This window comes from Zootoca vivipara, chromosome 1 (assembly GCF_965207765.1).
Source record: "Zootoca vivipara chromosome 1, rZooViv2.hap1.1, whole genome shotgun sequence".
NCBI classification, from domain to species: domain Eukaryota; kingdom Metazoa; phylum Chordata; class Lepidosauria; order Squamata; family Lacertidae; genus Zootoca; species Zootoca vivipara.
In genome coordinates, this window is record NC_142582.1 from 54,695,927 (window position 1) to 54,717,076 (window position 21,150).

Consider the following 21,150-nt stretch of genomic DNA (forward strand, 5'->3'; position numbering starts at 1 on the left):
TTTTGTTTACAACAGCTAGAGATCTAATCTATTGACCCCAAAGGGGAAACACACACACACCCCAAGCTGATACTTTGCTGATGGGATTTGATCCATCTTAACATTTTGTTACCCTCCAGCCGCATCCTGCTCCTGTATCACCCAAGGGTGGTTCTTCGAAAAACAGAAGAAATAGGCCTCCATTCTGGCTTAGGATGTTCAAGAACAAGACACACCAAAACAGAAAGTGTTATTTCTTCCTCCCTGCCTTGTCCGCCTGCCGGTTATTTTTGCAGCAGAGGAAGTTTAGATGAGACCATTACTAAAATAGATTGTTAATAAGAAGAGAAACTGGTGGATAAGTGACCAAGGATGATGAAAGCCTTTTCCTTTCAGTGTCAGCTGTTGCAGGCCAGAACAAAATGCCCAAACACTCTAGAAGACTGGATCTTTTAGACTCAATGGTCTGACCCACTGGGACTGATCTTGTGTTTTCGTGATTTCTTGAAGCACTTTCTCCATTTGCTAGGACGTTTTTCTTGAGAGATGGTTATATTTTATTTAATTCATTTCATTTTTAAAATCAATGTACTGTATGTATTATTTAAAATATTCAGTTAATGGATGCTGATATTTCGTTGAGAAAGAGTAACCACGTTATTATGCTGTCCTAGATAATTATTACGAAAATGAAAAGAAGTTCATCTCACCTGGAAGTAGCTAATTCTTTGCTATCCATTATGATGTCTGACCAAATGTGCCAATTTTGAAGTTTCTGAGGGCCAAAACGGATTAAATCCATGTCCGATCTCCTGATTTATTTATTTAGTTTGTTTGTTACCTTAAATGCCCTGCCAGGGCTATTTTCCTGATGTAAACAACACACATAGCTGCTCTTAGACCTACAGGTACTGTACTTATATTTCCCCCCTGCAGTTAATAGTCAATGTGGGGGGGGGGATTGAATCAGGAAAATGCCATGGATAGTGTTTAACCACACACCCCAGCATTGCACCCCCAGTCACACACACACACACAGTGGGACTACATCTAGTTTGTTCTTAACTAGGGGGCTAGGTTGTGCATCCAAACATTGTTCTGATTTGTGGATCGCTATCTGGAGAGTTGAATGGCACCCAAGATTACAAAAGCTAGTTGTTGCTATATATTAAAGCTTGAAAGATTATGTCTTTCAAACTGGAACAAACATAAAACGAGTGATTATTCATATAACGGTAAGAGTAGATTTCCCTTGCAACATCCAACCCCAAATTGTGATAGGAAAAGCATTTTTATAACATAAAATTATTTTAATATTCTGAATTAAATAACTCCCCAATATGTGTGCTGCCTAATAAAGCTTTTCTTTTATCTATTTCATGCAAAAAGTGTTGTGGTGGGAAAAACGGAAGAGAGGAGGGCTTTGATTCATTGGTTATAGTTTTTTGTTATAAAACATAATTACAAGCAGAGGGAGGGAAATCACGAATTTAAGGCGGCAATCCTCTTCACACTTACCCGGGAGTATGGTCCATTGAAGTCAGTGAGTTCTTATTTCTGAGCAGAAATGTATTGGATTACACTGTAAAAAGGCTTTGATACTCACAGTAACATTCTATTCTTATGCTATTCATGCCAATTAAAGTTTGTACTATAAAGCATGGATGCAAATGAGGGGATTATGGAGCTTAAAATGATTCTGTTTGTCTTGAGTTCACACTGCTAGCCAAAGAATTGGTTTATCTGTAATAGAGGCTAATCTGTTCTTATTCAGCATTCATGATGGAGCTTGCAATGGAATAGCTGTCCAGTCTTTTGCTCTCATTTTGAAAATATATTAATGAAAATAATCAGAGTTGTAATTACACACACACACACACACACACACACACACACACACACACACAATCTATCTATCTATCTATCTATCTATCTATCTATCTATCTATATCTCTCCTAGTCAATCATTTTCTTTCCTTCACTGAGATTTTTCTTCCCCACCAGTATAAATAATTTTAGACAAATAATTCCAAAATTTTCTATCAGATAAATATTGGTATAATATTCATTGAGAACTTAATTTTGAGGCAACATTTATTTTAATTACAGTGATCCTTCCTACCGTAATCACCTGTGGTTTTTCTTTTTGTTTGTGAGCTCATATTGTTCACTGACAAGTCTGCATATATTCTTAGTTCTAAGTATTTGATGAGAATAAATTTCCAAGGAATGAATAAAAATTGCAATTTTGTGTACATGGATATGTACGGCGAGCAGATATATTTAATGCCCAATAATCTCTATTTCTGCTCATTGATTTTATGCCCTGGGTGATGAAGGCTGTAACTAGGGATAATCTGTAGGGTTTTGTGAAGAGATACAACTGGATCAGAGATGGAATAGCCGCATTATCAGAGTATAAAGAGATTACATTTTATTATATCCCCTGCTCCTGTCTAATTGTGATAGACATTGACTTTAATGGGAGCATGAAGGTTAATGGAACATCCTCGGCTATTTTGCTTACTGCTTTGTCACCGAAAACAATTTGAATAATTCTAGCTCAGTGAGCATCAGTGAAAATTGCAAATCAAATAAGCACATGCATTGCCAAGTAAGAGGGCATAGATGTGTATATCCTAAGCACACTTGCTCAAGAGAAAGCCACATTAGACACAAACATTAAGACTCAATGTCCAAATAAATACAGACAGAATTACCATGTTATAATCTATTCAAATGCTTTATATGCATCTCAGATAATATGGATGTTGATCTTTTTAGCTATTCTTGGTTTTGCTCCAGTATTTAATTACCCTTCTGCTGCCCAGGCCGTCAGTGTGGTGCTCTCCAGAAGTTATTGGTAAATGGGAATAGGTGCCCAGCAATAACTTGGGAAAGCTCAGTCAGTAGAGCAAGAGACTCTTAATCTCAGGGTCATGAGTTTGAGCCCCATGTTGGGCAAAATATTTCTGCATTACAGGGGATTGGGCTAGATGACCCTCATGGTGCCTTCCAACTCTATGATTCTAACACAAGAAATGGAAGTGGAAAAATCCTGAAGGCCGCAGGTCGCCCCCTCCCAAAATTGATTGTCAGAAGGAAATTCCTCCCTCAGAAAACCATTTTGGTCCACGTTGATATTATTTATTAGGTTGGCGGTTCAAATCCCCATGACGGGTTGAGCTCCTGTTCTGTCGCAGCTCCTGCCAACCAAGCAGTTCGAAAGCATGCCAGTGCAAGTATGTAGATAAACAGGTACCACTGTGGCGGGAAGGTAAACGGTTTTTCCATGTGCTCTGGTTTCCGTCACGGGGTCCCGTTGAGCCAGAAGCAGTTTATTCATGGCTGGCCACATGACCCAGAAAACTGTCTGTGGACTAACGCCTGCTCCCTCGGCTGGAAAGCAAAATGAGCGCTGCAACCCCATAATCACCTTTGACTGGACTTAACTGTCCAAGGGTCCTTTACCTGATATTATTTATTTGTTACATTTCCATTGCACCTTTGCTGCAAGGAGCTCATGGCTCTCCCTCTCCTCATTTTGTCCTCACAACAGCGCTATGGTGGGAAGGCTGAGAGATAGTGACAGGCTCAAAGCCACCCAGCGAACTCCACGGCTGAGTGGGAATTTGAACCTTAGTCTCCTAGGCGGGCATTCAAACCATTACCCCACAGTGGTGCAAGTAAGTGATGAGTCAAGAGATACCAAGTTAATTCTGAAAGTATTTTTGAGTCAGATAATGTGAGATGAGCGTGCAACCCCAGAGTCGGTCACGACTGGACCTAATGGTCAGGGGTCCCTTTACCTTTACCTTTATTTCACTGAGAGCTTGGTCTATACCGTAATAATCAGGGACCAAAACTGTGTAAGAGATTTGCTGGATTAGTAAATTTCACTCTAGTTCTGTTTTCAATAAGGCTATCCAAATGTCTCTGGAAAGCCTACAAACTGGACGTGAATAAAACTGGGAGCTGATGGTTGTTGTTGTTGTTGTTGTTGTTATAATTTATATACCACCCTACACCCGGGGGTCTCAGGGTGGTTCACAGAATAAAATCAAGATATAGAACCACAAAATACCTAATAAAAATAAAAACAACCCAATAGCCCCCCCCCCAAAAAAACACTTTAAAAGGATTTAAATTGGATCAACCAAAGGAACGTTTTTGCCTCGCACCTAAAGGTGTAAAATGAAGGCGCCAGGCGAACTTCCCTGGGGAGAGCATTCCACAGACAGGGAGCCACTGCAGAGAAAGCATTTGTACAAAACTGACAATTTTTCATTAATTCCATGGATTGCATGTTGTGTGTGTGCTACATTTAATTAATGTTTCCTTACTACATAAATTGGAGAGTAGCACATTTGTGCAGTTGGTTCAACATCTGAGGTGCCACACCATGTGCTCCCATCAAGTTCAGTGGGTCTCCACTAGGAGCAGGGACTTTTGAGTAGTGGTGCCGAACTTATGGAACTGCCTCCCCATGGAGGCCCACCTGGCCCAGGCAAGAAAGTCTTCAGGTTAAAACTAAGTGCTTGAAGGAGGCTTTGTGGTCAGTGAATCCTGCTTTCGCATCCGTACACACCAAACATTTAAAGCACGTAACTTCCTCCAAAGTGTCCTGGGAACTATAATTTGATAAGGGTGCTGGGAATTGTAGCACTGTGAAGGGTACACAGTGTAGCAATGTGCTTTAGCTGTGTGGTGTGTACGCTTACCGATTTGTTCCTGCTTTCTTCTGTTTTTTGCTGCTTTGATTACAGTGTACTCATTTGCATCTTTCTGTTTCTGCAGAAGTGCAGTTTTGGTTTTGTTGTGTGATTTTGATTTGTTTCCTTGTTTGCAGTGAGTTAGTTGCAAGTTGCTATGAATCATTTTAGAAGGGCGGGATTAGTATTATTTTTAAAAGAAGTAAAATAAGGAGAGAATAATAAAAGGTTTCCTTCCTTCCTACCCTGTTGTTTCCTTCAGTGTTTGACAGCACCTATTTGGCAACGGTGCATATACTGTACAGCACATCTCTCATTATCTGAAACTCAATTACCCAATCTACTTGCTTTGAATCAATTGGCAAGGGAATAGCGATAGTTGGTGATGTGACAAGAAGGGTACAGCATCTCTTCAGTGGTATATGTTTGCAGCAGATCAGTCCCACTGATCTTTTCATCATTTGTGCATTTTCGACTCATTTTTAATGATGATTTTGAAAAACGTTATTGATACTGAACATGTGCAATTAAAATTAAAATATCTCACAGGAAACCAACATCCTCTGCTAATACACCTGCTGAGTGCCCAGTAGGGTGAGCTTTATTTCTCCATTGACGTTGTATCTGACTTTCTATCATTATATATAATTGGATTATATTTTGCAGTGAAAAAAATCTGGGCTTTTCCTCAGCCAGAACTTGCTGGAACTCAGTTGCGGCACCTCTCAGGTGTGTGCCATTGCCATTCTAGGAGAACAGGTGGCGAGTTCCAGCACCTCTTTCTCTAGAAAAACATCACCGAAAAAATAATAAAGAAACAAGAAAAAGAAAAGGAATCAACATCACAAGAAATTCACTGCTTCTTACAGCAAATATATTTAAAAACAGGAATTTCTATGGCAGTATGGAGTATCAATATCTCCTTTTTTGCTGGCCATGACAGCTATTTTGTTCTGGCATCCATGGCACCATGAATATTTGGATATCGGCACCTCATTTTCTACCCCAGATTTTAAGCATTGCATAGAAATATTGATCTACCTAGCTCCATCGGTTAGGGCATGGTGCTGATAATGCCAAGGTTGCAAGTTCAATCCCCGTATTGGACAGCTGCATATTCCTGCTTTGTAGGGGCCAGTTGATCTTTGCAAGAAGATGATCTTTGGGATGCTTTCCAAGGTTACAATTCTATGAGCTGTATCCCAGATTTCATAATAATAACAGCATGTCAGAAAAGACAGTCGAGGTCACATTTCACAATAAACTATACTCAAATGCTGATGGATTTTCATGAAGACTTTAAAAAAAAATGTGGGGAAGTGAGCTTCAGATTGGAAAAGTGAGAAACTGAAATTGAGATATTTGCCCATCTCCCTACTCAGAAGCAAATCTTGCTCATCGAAGTCCCCTGCAATTTTAAATAGACATTGCCTTCTTGCAACTTGTGCCTCTGATGGCTTCCTGTTGGGCATAGCATGGCATCAGTGAAGAACTGCCCAGACACTACTAGAGCAGAATGTGGAGCTGCCATGCAAGTTGCAGTCACATCAGTGGTCCTTACGTGATCAGAGACATTTGAGCCGAAAGTGCTTACGATGCATATGGAGCAGAAGCACTTGTCCTGCAGTCTGGGATGGAGTTGATACTTTTATGTAGGAACATATTCCATTATGTGGATTGGCCTCCTTGAATCTAGGTGATTGACATTGCTACTACTGTACAGTTTCAGTTCATCTTAGTGGAGTTTGCGTGGACAGAAAGACGTGTGGGATGATTCACACAAAGATCTTCTGTGCAATCAGTAGCAGCGGTTGGTGGATTGAGCTCATTGTTTGCAACAGGAGCTACTGATTCAAAGAGGTTATATGGTACATTATAAATTCATAAAACTGACCTGTGTTCTCAAAATGTATTGTTCTTATTTCTTATTCTGTCTATGAAGCAGTGAAGCAAAATCCACCATCAGCTGATCCATACATATATTAATATTCTATAAGAATGTCACTCAGTTCATGTCAGTCATTTTAAACACTCTTCAGGTCATTGGGGGGGGGAGGCTATGAGTTCAACAATTAACCACATGGAAAATTAATTCCCATTGTGACCTAGCGTGATTTGATTACTATGCAGGAGTGGTGGCACCTGAATAGTTGGATTTGTTATTCACACAAATAGGGGGTAAAACTTGCCATAAGCTTAGAATCAAATGACCTGTCCTTGTGAAAGTTGGTCTACGGCTATCTCCTAGCATGCTTCATTAGTAAAAGTTTAAAGTAAAAGACATCCACAGAAGGAGAATCTTGTTGTTTAGCTTGCATTTCTCCTTGCAGTTTCATCTGGGTTTGTATTTGAAAATTGGGATTTTTCAGATGGGAGTTTATTGCGAAATTGGTGGTACTCATCCCCACAAGTTTTTTCAGCATCCATACAATGTCATTATCAAAATGCTAGCCAAACTTTTTTAAAAAATTAAAAAAATGATCTGGATTTCGCCTCCCTGCAGAAAATCTGATAAGTAAAAAATTACCTGTTATATATCTGCAGGTACTGCTCATGTATTAGAGCTGATTTGTACATTTTGGGAGTGGTTGGTTTGCCAAGTATATGATGCTGTTTGGGTGGGTAGTCTATATTGTCACACACCAACTTCTGTTTGCTCCTCCCTTTAGCACAGCTTAGCCATTCTAATTCTGGTGGACCCAAACACCAAAGAAAATAAGCCAATTCTCATTGATCTGCTGCACCTTTTGGGTTCTCTGCAGTTTGACCGGGAGGAGAAGGGCATTTGCCCCAGAACGTCTTGATCAGAAAACAGGAGTGTTAAACTCCTGACTTAGCTTAACTTAATACATAACCCAACCCCCACATCATCCTTGTCTCTGGTTTATACAGAAAAGCGATCCTGTCTATGACTGCTTCCAGATGAGGTGTTCATTGTGGATTTGCTATACCTTGTTCACTCATATTTTACAGCAGTGGTGGGGTGGTCCACACGATGTACGTTCCTTCTAGATGGACAGTTCCTAATACTATCCATTCATTACTCTTCCATTGTAAGCTCTGTGCAGAATTGCAATGGACTTGCCTCTCTGTTAGGAGTGTCACAGTTTTGCATGTGAACATCACCTAATGTTCCATCCACATTTGTGGATGTGACATAGTCCTGTGGCTAGGGAAGAAAAGGGTACAATTCAGCTGCACGCACACACACACACACACACACACGCACACACACACAGCCAGCCAATAAATCTCACCCTGCATTCCAAGGGCATCTGCTTGGACAACAAAAAGCTGACTATAGTTGCTTCGAGACAAGGTACCGTATATTCCGGCGTATAAGATGACTGGCGTATAATACGACCCCCAACTTTTCCAATTAAAATATAGAGTTTGGGATATACTCACCGTATAAGAAATATGACCCGGCGTATAAGACGATCCCCGACTTTTGAGAAGATTTTCCTGGGTTAAAAAGTAGTCTTATACGCAGGAATATACAGTATTTGTTTTGGAATTGTCATGCGTCATTAATTCACAGTTTTTACAGGGTGTCCGGACAACATAGTAATCTTTTTATGATCAGTCCTTGTTTCCTCAGCAATTGTGGGAAGGAACCTTGCAAACACGTGGAAGGACATTGTGTGAGGTTCAGCACGCACAAAACACAAAACTTCTGCAAGTGTGGAAACACTGCTGCAATTCTGCATGTAGACAAAGAGCAATGAACGCATAGTGTTGAGAATTGCCTGTCGAGAAGCAGCTTATGATACCATCCATCTACATTTCGTGAAGAATATAGAAATCATTCATCAAATCAGAGGTTTAAACAGATGTGGAGCCATTTTTGTGGCATTCCCATTGGCAATGGCCGAAATGTCACAAAAGGAAAAGGCATCTTGGGTAACTGAGCTGTAAATATTAATAGATGTTCTATAACATTTTAAATATTCCCCAAATTGTGAGACTCAATTTTGTGGTGGTGGTGCATGAAATTGAAGACTAGCTCTAAAAGCTGCATTTGAAACAGATCTGATAATTTCACCAATGGTCTTGATATGCTGTTTGCACTTGAGTTTCGCAATGCCGATTTGCTTAATGTTGTTATTTCACGTTTCATGTAATTCAGGGCTGGTGTAAACTGTAAATATTGTTTTACAAAATATTTTCTGATTTTCAGCAACAGACAAAATAAAACAACAGGATGCTGGCTTCAAATCCGCTGGAATAAATATCAAGGATTTGAATAGTGAAGAATAAGTTTGCATTTATAATACAGTTTCATTTTAATAGAAAACTTCATTTATTAATGCAAATATGATCTCTTAACGTACTTAAAAAAATAAATTTCCAGAAAAAAATGAAAATAAAAATGTGTCAAAAATCAGATTCGACTGAGATTGTATATTTTAACTCTGTGTTAATAATATACGTATCTAAGAGTCACCCCTCCTGCTGCAATCTCTACTTTTAAGATTGATTTTTGGAACCAACAGTTTATGTGCAGTTTCCACAAAGAACTGCATTTTGGTAGCATTGTAATTTATCCCTATGGGTTTTATATGCTTGTTGAATGCAAAAAGATACTGAACTTTTGATATTTATAAAAAGAGATACAGTGGTACCTCGGTTTAAGAACAGTCCTGTTTATGAACGATTCGGTTTACAAACTCCACAAAATTGGAAGTAGTGTCCAGGTTTGAGAACTTTACCTTGGTCTAAGAACAGAATCTGAACAGTGGAAGGGCACCGGCGTGCCTCAGTTTAAGAACAGTTTCGGATTAAGAACGGACTTACAGATCAGAGCCCTCCAAACCTTGAAGCATGGGGAGTCCCAAGAGATAGATAGATAGATAGATAGATAGATAGATAGATAGATAGATAGATAGATAGATAGATAGATATAAAATTTGACAGAATATTTGGATATGTATATGTATAATTTAATGTGATTTGATTGAATTGTTAATTCGGAAAATTTAATAAAAATGATTTAAAAAAAGAAAAGAACAGACTTCAGAATGGATTAAGTTTGTAAACCGAGGTATCACTGTATTACGTACCGAACAGCTAAACCCTTTTATATCTTTGGTAGTTTCTCCAGGGCTGTTTCATAAGGCCATTTTTACAACTACTGTACTGTACATTTAATCAGTATCAACTGAGGGAATAGAAATGGGGCAGAAAGTTGGTTCAAACTGAAACACAGCCATCCTTTGAAATTCACACTTCTCAAAATTTGCGATGTGGTTCTTCAACTGAAAAAGGTGTACAAAAATGCCTATATATGGTGAAATGCATATATCAGTGAAAATAATATACAAAAATGCATTATATTAGGGGGTAAGTGCTTGCAACAACATGTATATTAGGCAAAATTACACACAGAAGTGTCTATATTAGGTGAAATGAACACAAAAGTGCTGACAAATTTTCATGAGGCCTGGAGAGGGGTGGGGTGGGGATAATTCACATACTGATGTGGAAGTGTGGTGAACTGAATTTAAGATTCGAAAAACGAGGAATTGAGTGACATTGAAACGGATAGCTTGCCCTAAAACTAGCTCTCCAGCTAGAAAAGAGCCTCCAACAATATTTCAGCTGCACAGTTTGATCTCTCAATAAGTATTTACCAATCATACCAATTCTAACTAGCACTTAATTATATTCAGCAGAAGCACTTCAGATCACCTAGGGTGTCGCTCCATGGTTCTCCCCCCACTCCCAATGATGTGCGCTTTTTGTGCTGGAGTCTTGGAATCAGACACCAGTGATTATTCACTTCCAAATCTTTCCTGTTTCTGTTTCAGTCCAGGCAAAGCCAACCGGGTCTCCTGCCATTGGAAATAGCACTGAAGGCAGCCCAACTGCAGAGCCAGGTAAGAATACGAAAGGGTAGGCTAAGCACTATCTGTGGTGTGTTTTTGCGTGGCTGGTTTGTAAGGCCATTTTTACTACTAATACTGTATATTCATTCAGGACCAGCTGAGTGTCAGGTGCTGGGCAGATCCAATTTGGTGTGGGTGATGACATGGTGAACACATCAGGATCAACTGTCAATCACCTCCTCCTTCAACTCACCTTTGGACCATTAATGAATCATTTTCAAATAATTCTCTTTCAGCAAATAACACGGAGTAAATTTCAGATCACTTTTCCAAAGTTTCTCCCAGAGGTTTAGGCCTATATTGTGTCCTATATCTATTGCCCAGTGTGTCATTGATGCTTTAACTAGTTCGTATTTTGTTTCCTATTCTAATAAGAAGTTATACATTTTAGACAGATGTTTATCCTCATTTTGCAACAGTTCTTTTTCAAATTGTGAGCTTTTGTCGCACATTCTTAAGTCGAAAAAATTTGTAAGTCGAATCCCATAGGAATGCATTGGGAGAAAAAAAATTGTAAGTAACCCTATCTAAATCCCTATCTAAAAATTCATAAGTAGAAAAAATCCTATCTAAACAGCATCCAAGATGGCGGACGGAGCTCCATTCGTAAGTAGAAACATTCGTAAGTCGAGTCATTCGTAAGTAGAGGTACCACTGTATGGCTTATTAAGTTTCAGTCTGGGTTTGCCCCCTGCAAAGTCCAGCAATTCCCTGTAGGTTGCCCATTGTCTATCCATATCAACTCTCTTAATTGTGATTGCTTCGATGGGGGATAACCATAAACCATAAACTGTCACCTTTTGACAGTTTGCACTGAGAGACCCCTCTTGAGAGAGCGATGCCTCTCCACTTTCCAGCCTCTCTATTCCCTAGGCTATAAGTGTGGTTGTGAAACACTGCCCTGATCCAAAGCAAGTGCTCTTGAATCTTTCTTTTACTCCAAGTCTTATCTAGTATTTGAAGGGACTGAATCAGTTTTGCATGTGAACATCACCTTGTTAGTGGATGTGACATAGTCCTGTGGCTGGGGAAGAAAAGGGTACAATTCAGCTGAGCATACATATATGTGTGTGTGTGTTTGTGTGTGAATCAGATATTGATGGGCAAAACAATGGATAGTCTAATTGCCAAGTTGGTCAGAACAGGGACATCACGGAAGAAGAATAAGCAATGGATTGCATAGAGAAGGGCCAGAGAAGGGCCAAGTAATTAGGAAGTAAACAATTTGATTTATATTTTGATGGGCATAGTATTAGGAATAGGGTTTCTGTACATACATCCTTGCATCTGCCCGTGGTGTCAGATTCACAAAAGGCACAGACTTTTTAACCAGACACACTACATCTCATAGCGGCATGTTGACTCTGCTGCAAATGACAGACACCTTAACTTACATATGAAGAGCAAGCACGATATCCTGAAGGGCTAATCTATCAAGAGTTGCACCAATGATATTCAGAGTGGATTGACTTCTTCACTAAGATAAGGACATGAGGATGTGCAGATTTTTATAAGCACATCTTTCACCCCACTTCTTGGATCTGGGACATGATGGAACGCATATGGTTCAGAGTAGACACCACCCTAAGACACAATTGCGCATCTTTTGTTTTGGAGTCTGGATGGGCTTTCATTCAGTTCCCATTAGCCTGCTTGCATACAGGGCAGAGACGGGGTGAGGCGGTCAATTTACACTAGTCTCCAAGCTGTGCAAAAATGGCCCAAGCCAGCCCCCACCTGCTGGGATTCCTCCCAGGGAGCAGAGCTTACCTCATCACTGGTTTTTGAGGTTACCTGAGCTCCGTGTGCACTCACCTCAGTGACATTTTCATCAAAGGGGCAGGAAGTTGTGTGGGTGGCAAATTGTGTTGCACCCATCCCACGGATAAAGCGAAGTTGAGGTTGGTGTGCTTTTTTCCCCTTTAGCACCCACTTCCTGGACTAGGGGAGTCACTTGTTCATCGCTAAAAAAAAGAGAGGATGCAAATCTGCCTAATATTTGCATATGTTAATTCATCTGTAGGGGCGCAAATTTAGACACAACTGGTATAATCTAAAGAGAAATAAAATACATCTCACCATTGTGGGGAAGATTGTGACCAGGTGAAATGTGTTTCTGGTGTCCAGGGGCTTTAGCTGCTGAGGGGCCACCTCAAGCCTCCCGCACCCCCAGTTTCCCTTCTTATGGTTCTTTCAAACCAGACAGCACTTCATATAGAGGACTCAGCCAAATAGAGGACTGTCTTTCTCTTACCTGGTGCCCTTCAGGTGTTGCATGACTGCAACTCCCTTCACCCTTGACCATGGACCATCCCTGTAGTCCAAAATATCTGAAGGCCACCAAGTTGGGGAGTCTCTTCTGACAGCCCTTCCAATGGAGGACTGACCTCTGTAAAAATAATAAAAAAAGGAATATGGACCCCCTATCCTGGACTCACTGGCTGAATCTCAGGCAGTTTCTGTAGCAACATAAGCCGGGATTGGCCTTTTTGGCCGAATCAATATTGTCACTGTCTTCAATGGGGCTATACCATACTGAGGCCCCACTGATTTGTGAGCTTTGGGCTTATCGGGGTGTGGGTGTTTTAATCCTAAAAATACTGTAAATCTCTGAGTACAGTACAGAGTCCAGCCCAATAGTACTTTTTAATTAGTGTTCAACCCACACATACCTTTCTCCCATGCTGGTTTCATGAATCATGACGGAGGGAAGGAAATATGTATCTGTTTGCACAGCTCTGAAGGAAACAAACAACCTCCCCTCCAGACAGCCTCAAGCCGAGATGCCTTAGGAACATAGGAGCAGAGGACACAGTCTTATACGCAGTAGGGCCACCACTGATCTATCTAGTTCAGTACTGTCTACACTGACCGGCAGCAGCTCTCCAGAGTTTCAGGCAGGGGGATAATTCCCAGTCCTACCTGGAGATGCCAGAAATTGAACCTAGGGAAGTTTCCACTGAACTACGGCATTCCTTTTCACCATGCTATACTGAGAATGCCTCTCAGATAGAAAAAAAAGTGGGTGGACCAGTCTGTATTTCCCCAACTGTTGGATTCCGGTTATCTCATTAGCTACAGAATCAGAAACATCACAGGGTGGGTAACAACATTCCCACATGCAATTCTATCACTTGATTTCTCATGGCTTGGACCTACTGTACATGTAGAGCAGAATGATGTGGCAATGAGCTGGAAGTGTTCAGAGGTGGTAGAGTGTACTGTGTCACTTCATACCGCAGGTGGGGGACACACACCATATTTTTCAATTTAAAAACAACAACCCAAAGCTGAACATTCTGCAGTCAGGAAAGTGGCACAGCGGAGGGTGGGAATGAGACCTTTCTCCCTGGTGAGCTAGTTGTTGTTGTTGTTTTACCTGCAGGAAATTTGGTACACGGAAGAGCAAACAAAAATGCCATCCTTCTACCTACTGTCTAAGGTGGTACAATCCCCCTTGCCCCCCCCCCAGAATTCTGCTACCTTATTCTGCTGCATGTGCACACCAGACCTTGATTACTTAGCAATGTGGCTGTGTCTACCTATGCAACAGAATGAGTTGATAAAATCCTCAAATTGCAGGTGGGGATACCACTTTCAACGGCTTTTCCATACTTTTGCTTTTAACTTCCTGCACGTAGCAAGCTGAGGAGAATGGTTCTAAGTCAATAACATTGCACTGGTTTTCTGTCATTAAGCATTTCTTTTGGTGTTGTTGGTTTTTCTTCTTTTTAAAATACAGACCATGCAACCACCTGACACCACCCCCCAAAAAAATCTCATTCTGCTGCGTCTGTGAACTGGGGCTGAATAATTTGGAGTTGAATATGACAAACGGATTCAGGTTTTGTGGGGGGGGGGCTTTCATTGCAAAGCAAGGGGAAATGAGGGGATATGAAAGTTGTATCTGTGGGAGGCATCCAACTAAACAGTAATGCTAGTGCAACAACTTTTAGCTGTGCAGTGTAACTTCCCCACCCTCTCCTTTCCCCATGCACCCCCCAAGTTGGGGGGAAACCTAGAGCAGATTTGGGTGGGGCTGTATGAGGAGAGGAGAGGGCGGGGAACTCACATTTTGCAGCCAAAAGTTGTTGCACTCATGTAAATGTTTAGCAAGATAAAACCATGGATATATCTGTGAGGAACATTCCTACATGTGAGTCATCAAGTGATGGACATGCATGCATGAACCAACTCAATACATCAGCTTCATACATGTGTTTATCCATGCCAGATCTGAATTTCCCAAGTAACATCAGGATGTTGGGAGCTTTGGAATGTATGGGCTTTCTTTGCCTTGCTGTTTTAGCAAGTTGTACTATATTAAATTTAGATCTGTAAATCTATCTATCTATCTATCTATCTATCTATCTATCTATCTATCTATCTATCTATCTATCCACCCACTATCATCCTTCTATTTCTTTGTTCTCTCACTGTGTGACTTCTGACCCAACACTTCTCTGCATCTTTCCTGCAGAAACACGGAAGCTACGTTTGGTGGATGGAAGAAGCAACTGTTCCGGCAGGGTGGAGGTTGAATATAACGGTACCTGGGGCACCATATGTGATGACAACTGGGACCTGGCTGATGCTGGCGTTGTGTGCCGGCAACTGCATTGCGGTTGGGCTCTTCAGGCTCCTATTGCCTCTCATTTCCAGAAGGGGACAGGCCCCATCCATTTGGATGAAGTGAAGTGCTTGGGGAATGAGTCTTTTTTGTGGGACTGTCCATTCGAGAGGAACCATGACTGTGGACACAAGGAAGATGCCGGTGTAATATGTTCAGGTCAGCACAGATATTTTCCTCTCTGTGTGTGTGCGCACATGTGCACACATACATGCATCTACTCATACAGACAACCCAAAGAACTGCCCATTTCCTGATCCTGGAGGAGACAAACTCTCATTATCCCATAATCACACCTTAATGATCAGACTCACGTTGCCATGCTAATACTTGGAGACTCCACCAAATGTGGAAGTATTGTTGGAGGTGGGAGGAGACAGGGTAGAAGTTGCTTGACATCCTTGCTTTCCTTCCCTCCATTCCAAGACTTGTAACGGAGGACAAGGGGAAGCAGAAGTCTTTCCACCCACCTCATTAAAACTTGTCAGAAGAAGCAGCCAGGGCATTTTCAATCCTTTTTCCTTTTTGTCTGTATTCTGAGCCTGATGGAGCAGCCAAGAACTAGTACAGAAAGGAATTCCCAGTACCAGATAAAATGGTGTTGCTGGCCTAATGGTAACTGCATGTGGACACTGGGACATCCTTGCTTTAAATTTCATGTCCCATGCATATATTTTCTGAAAGCCGTGTGACAGAAGTGCATCTCTTGTGCAGAGCTAAACGGAAAGATCAAGCAGAAATCTATTCCTTAAAGATGTTGTTGTTGTTTAGTCGTTTAGTCGTGTCCGACTCTTCGTGACCCCATGGACCATAGCACGCCAGGCATTCCTGTCTTCCACTGCCTCCCGCAGTTTGGTCAAACTCATGTTGGTAGCTTCGAGAACACTGTTCAACCATCTCGTCCTCTGTCATCCCCTTCTCCTTGTGCCCTCCATCTTTCCCAGCATCAGGGTCTTTTCCAGGGAGTCTTCTCTTCTCATGAGGTGGCCAAAGTATTGGAGCCTCAGCTTCACGATCTGTCCTTCCAGTGAGCACTCAGGGCTGATTTCCTTCAGAATGGATAGGTTTCATCTTCTTGCAGTCCATGGGACTCTCAAGAGTCTCCTCCAGCACCATAATTCGAAAGCATCAATTCTTTGGCGATCAGTCTTCTTCATGGGCCAGCTCTCACTTCCATACATCACTACTGGGAAAACCGTAGCTTTAACTATACGGACCTTTGTCTATTCTTAAAGATAGACGCATCTTTATCAGTTTTAGCTCAGTACCATCTCAAGAGAAATGGCTGCTCCCCACAGGGTTCAGTTTTGTTTTTTGTTTTCAATAGAGATCAGTAAAAATATATGAAGCAGAGCCCTCCTGGATCAGGCCAAACAAAGGTCCCTCCAGTCCTGCATTTTTCTCTGGGGCAGCTGGAGACATCAGGAGGACCGCCTTTATCTTTTTCAGTAATAAACCATGAAACAAACTTTATGTCTCTGAAAAGGTCCCAGGCCCAAGCAAGTAGTGCAGGTGTTTTTACAACCATGTGTACTGAATGTAGCTCCCTTGAAAAACATGTAGCCCTGTTCCTCCTAACGCCTGGCCTGCAAACCAGGGTGTCGGCGCTTAGCAGGCCCATCCTAGCCATAGAGGCTAGTGGTGTGGAGAACTATGGCGCTGGGCGCTGGGCGCTGGAGGGCGCTGGAAGGGTGCCAAGTGAGCGCAGGGTTCCGGAGATCTGGCCAGGACTGCGCTCCTTCTCTGAGGACCCCGCGCTGCGCCTCCTTCTCATTTCCCCAGCGCTGGGTTCCGCTCAGTCGAGCTTCGCCACCAGCGCGCGCACAGCACCCAAGCAGCTCTTGCTGGTCCCGCAGTGCGCGGGCTGGTGGCGAACCTTGACTGAGCGGAACCCAGCGCTGGGGAAACGAGAAGGATACGCAGCGCGGAGTCCTCAGAGGTGGCCTCCCGCTGCTGCCGCAGTCCGCTTGGCACTCCCGGGCCCTTGGAGAGGCTCTGGAGGGGGGCGCTGGAGGGACCTAACGCCAGGGCGCTGGATGGGCTTAAGACGGCCCTGGCGCTTAGCAAGAATGGGGAGATCTCCTGCGCTGACCTCCCCACCTCCCATGGAATCTTCTCTTGGAATGTTTCCCAGAAAGCATATTAGCATAAGTTATGCTAAGCACATCCCCGCTGTTTTCACACATGACACCCAAAGCGACTTTGAGACACATGGTAGCATTTGACGTCCTGATTGCTGAATTGAAACGTCAAACCCCCCCCCCCCCGCTTTGGATGGGAGCTCATTTTTTAAAATATCCATAAGAAGACAAAGGAAGGAAAATGGCATTTGTTACTGTGGGACAGAAAATGGAAGATGACAACCTTGAAACCAAATGGGCATCCTACCATGTCCTTAGCCTCTGCCTGGTCCATTGTTTCTGAATGCTATGATCTAGCAAACAGAAGAGAGAAATTTTAAACTTGAATACATGTTCTGATCAGCATGGCAATCTCAATCCTCAGATACAGGAAACAGCTCTGCTACAGTTCTTAGCATCACACATGAAAATGCCTTCTATGTAACAGACATAGCTCTGGCCTACAAGAAAAGGAAATAACTGGTGCTGGTAATGTAGTAGCATATTACAGCATAAGAGTGGCATTTCCCCGGCTGTTTTATCTTTGCTGATTCTATTTCTCTCCTTCACTCCCATCACCTCTGCAGAGCACCAGGAGTGGCGGCTGTCAGAAGGGCTAGATGCTTGTGCCGGCCGAGTGGAGGTTTATTACCGGGGCACCTGGAACACTGTGTGTGATGGTAACTGGTACCAGAATGAGGCTGATGTGCTCTGTCACTCATTGAACTGCAGTCAGAAGGCCTCAGTCACGAGAGTGCCTTTCAACCACACGCTGATGGGCAAGATGTTCTATGACTGCTTTGGAACGGAAAAGTCACTCGCCAGCTGCACCTGGCTCTACAACAATAGCAATGTGTGTGCTGCCCAGTTTGCAGCTGCTGGTGTGATCTGCAATGGTAATTGCCCTTAGCTGGCATTTCCAGTGTGCCTTCTCTTTTTCTCTCCCTCTCTCTGGTGCAGATTTCAACCACAGAGGTAGTTAATGGTAGGAACAGGTAAGGACAGGGGAGAACTCTGATTCAGTTGGCGTTTAAAGGCAAAAAGCTATGTCACCTGAACTTTCCAAAGTGCCGTGTGAACCAAAATGCCACCCTCCCTGGGAATTCAATTTTGCAATGCCATTCTCTGACCATGTCCTGAACTTAAGTCCTGGGGGGGGGGGGAGAGAAACCGAGAGCAACTGAAATAGGCAGATATGAACATCAGAAGATCCTGTTGGATCAGGCCAAATGGCCCATCTAGTGCAGCATCCTGTTCTCACATTGGCCAACCAGATGCCCATGGGAAACCAAGAAGCAGAACAGGAGCACAAGAACACTCTCCCTTCCTGTGGTTTCCAGCATCTGCCATTCAGAAGTATTGCTGCCTCCCAACTGTGGCGGCAGAACGTAGCCATCATGGCTAGTAGCCATCATTGATAAACTCTGTGAATTTGTCTAATCCTCTTTCAAAGGCTCCAAGTTGGTGGCCATCACAGCCTCCTGTGGGAGCAAGTTCCATAGTTTCATGTGCTGCGTGAAGAAGTCCTGCTTTTGGGGTGCAGTCTGTCCTGAATCTTTCAACATTCAGCTTCCCTGGATGTCCTGTTCTGGTGCCACAAGATCCCCAGGGACAAGCGATTGTCCAGTCCTCACCACTATCTGCCTGGAGCTTTCCTACCACCACCTCCCTTCAAGATTAAGGACTTGCCTGCATTTTTGCTTTGCCAGACATTAATATCCATTTAACACATTCTCACCTGTGGACTGTCTGCAGAAGGTGAAGCCAAGAATAGATCACATGCCTAAAAAGCATTCCAGAGTAAAGACAGGCCAAATTTAGATCACTAGCTGAAATGGAGACAGAAATCCCACCTGGAGCCTGGGATTCTTCCCCTTGCAGGCATAGCCGATCACCTTGGTGAACTGGGCTATTTGTTCCCCGTTTGCTGCCAGTCCAAAAAAAATGATCCAAGTGCTTCCATGAGGCACCTTAATGACTAGCAAATCTATTATGGCGTAACCTTTCATAAACTCAGGCCCTCTTCATTGGACGCATAAAATAAAATCTTAATTGGTAGGTAGATAAAGAAGAACAATGGTAAGGTGGGAGCTGAATAGCAATCAGGTGCAGAAATCTCACTGAGTGATAATTAGCACTTAACTAGGCACACCATTAAACCCTTTACAGCAGCAGGCAGGTGAGATGAGTGAACAACACATAGCAACAGGCTGGAACCTCGGTTTTCGAGTGTCTCAGAAGCTGAATGCTTCGGAACCTGTACACAGAAAACCCAGAAGTAAACGCTTCCGTTTTCGAACGTGCCTCGGAAGCCGAATGGCTTCTGCTGCATGTTTTTTCCATTTTCTCAGTGGAAATTTCCAACAGCCCTTTGTGTTGTTGAACATTTTGGAAGTCGAACCGTCTTCCAGAACGGATTACGTTCGACAACCAAGGTTCCACTGTAGCAGGATTTGTCAATTTCAGTTTTCTTGGTTTCTCATTTTTTCCATTATTGAATTCATTTCACCACCATTTGCATAGAAAGAGGAGTGGTTGAAATCTATGCCATGCCAGCCCAATACAGATAGTAGCCACAGGGTCCAAGCAAGGGGTCCCTTCTGGCTCCCCTGCTTCAGCAGGGACATTATGCCATGATGCTGTTTGGCTTTCCTGAAGGGGGGGGGGTGATTGAGATGTCACTTGGCAACAGACCCACCCACCACCTGAAAGTGCCCTGGTTGCGTTGCAGAGTTGCTAGGTAACTCATTTGATGGTGCAGAAGCCACTGTCACAACATGCATCACAGTCTAAAGGAGCTTCCAGTTGTCTCTGTTTTACCCCAAGCCTGCAATGTGCTTTACCTGACACTGTTTCCTGCTGATCTGCATGGCTGCCGGGTGCTGGCATGAAACCAGCACAGGCTGCTGCTTCGTCGGCCTGAGCTCAATATTGCAAATGAGGGAGGGTCTCTGGCTCTCCCTGTGCTGCTGCTGATTTGCTTAAAATCTATGATTAAAATACAATAAAACAGAATCGTAAAAACTATGCAGGGGAGAAACTAAGAGGAAAAAGCAGGAGCTTGGGGGTCCCCTTCTCACCCACCCAGGATCCTGAGAAGATGCAGTCTAGACCCTCTTTCTCTGTCTCCTGCTCTCTAACCCAAAAACTAATATGGCCGTTAGGTGTTGCTGGTTCTTTACTCTTCTGTGCTCTTTTCTGGATTTCAGGCTCACAGGGTTTGGCGGGCCCTGCAAACACACAAGCGACAGAAGCAGTGACTCCAGTCTCCCACCTGACCAGTCCACGTAAGTTCAAGCTCAAGGCACTTTCTCCTGCAGACAGTATCACATCTCCAGCCTGTGCTCAGGCGTTACAAAAGGAGGTAGCATAAAATCATGATCTCAGCTTGTTTGGTCTTGTCTGCCTGTGTGATCAGTACCCATATGAACAAACACCCACCCTCTAAACCAGGCATCCCCAAACTGCGGCCCTCCAGATGTTTTGGCCTACAACTCCCATGATCCCTAGCTAACAGGAGCAGTGGTCAGGGAAGATGGGAATTGTAGTCCAAAACATCTGGAGGGCCGAAGTTTGGGGATGCCTGCTCTAAACTCTCCACACCACACCTGCTGTTATCTTTATATAACCCTTGTTCCTGGTCTGTGTCCTCTAGGTCAGTGTTTCCCAACCTTGGGTCTCCAGCTGTTTTTAAACTACAACTCCCATCTTCCCCAGCTAGCAAGACCAATGGTCAGGGATGATGGGAATTGTAGTCCGAAAACAGCTGGAGACCCAAGGTTGGGAAACACTGATATTGTTACATGCCACCCCAATCTCCT

General features: G+C 43.0%; 1 protein-coding gene across 3 annotated transcripts in view; it reads left to right on the forward strand.

Annotated features, from left to right (window-relative positions):
- The window catches only part of CD6 (CD6 molecule), a 40,207-nt gene that overhangs the window by 9,873 nt on the left and 9,184 nt on the right, over nucleotides 1–21,150 (forward strand). For all 3 annotated transcript variants that reach the window (XM_088664741.1, XM_088664749.1, XM_088664744.1), the window contains exons 2-5: nucleotides 10,502–10,570; nucleotides 15,060–15,368; nucleotides 17,917–18,225; nucleotides 20,539–20,616. In XM_088664741.1, coding sequence (XP_088520867.1) covers nucleotides 10,502–10,570; nucleotides 15,060–15,368; nucleotides 17,917–18,225; nucleotides 20,539–20,616 — 765 coding nt within the window. The remainder of the gene's footprint in view (nucleotides 1–10,501; nucleotides 10,571–15,059; nucleotides 15,369–17,916; nucleotides 18,226–20,538; nucleotides 20,617–21,150) is intronic.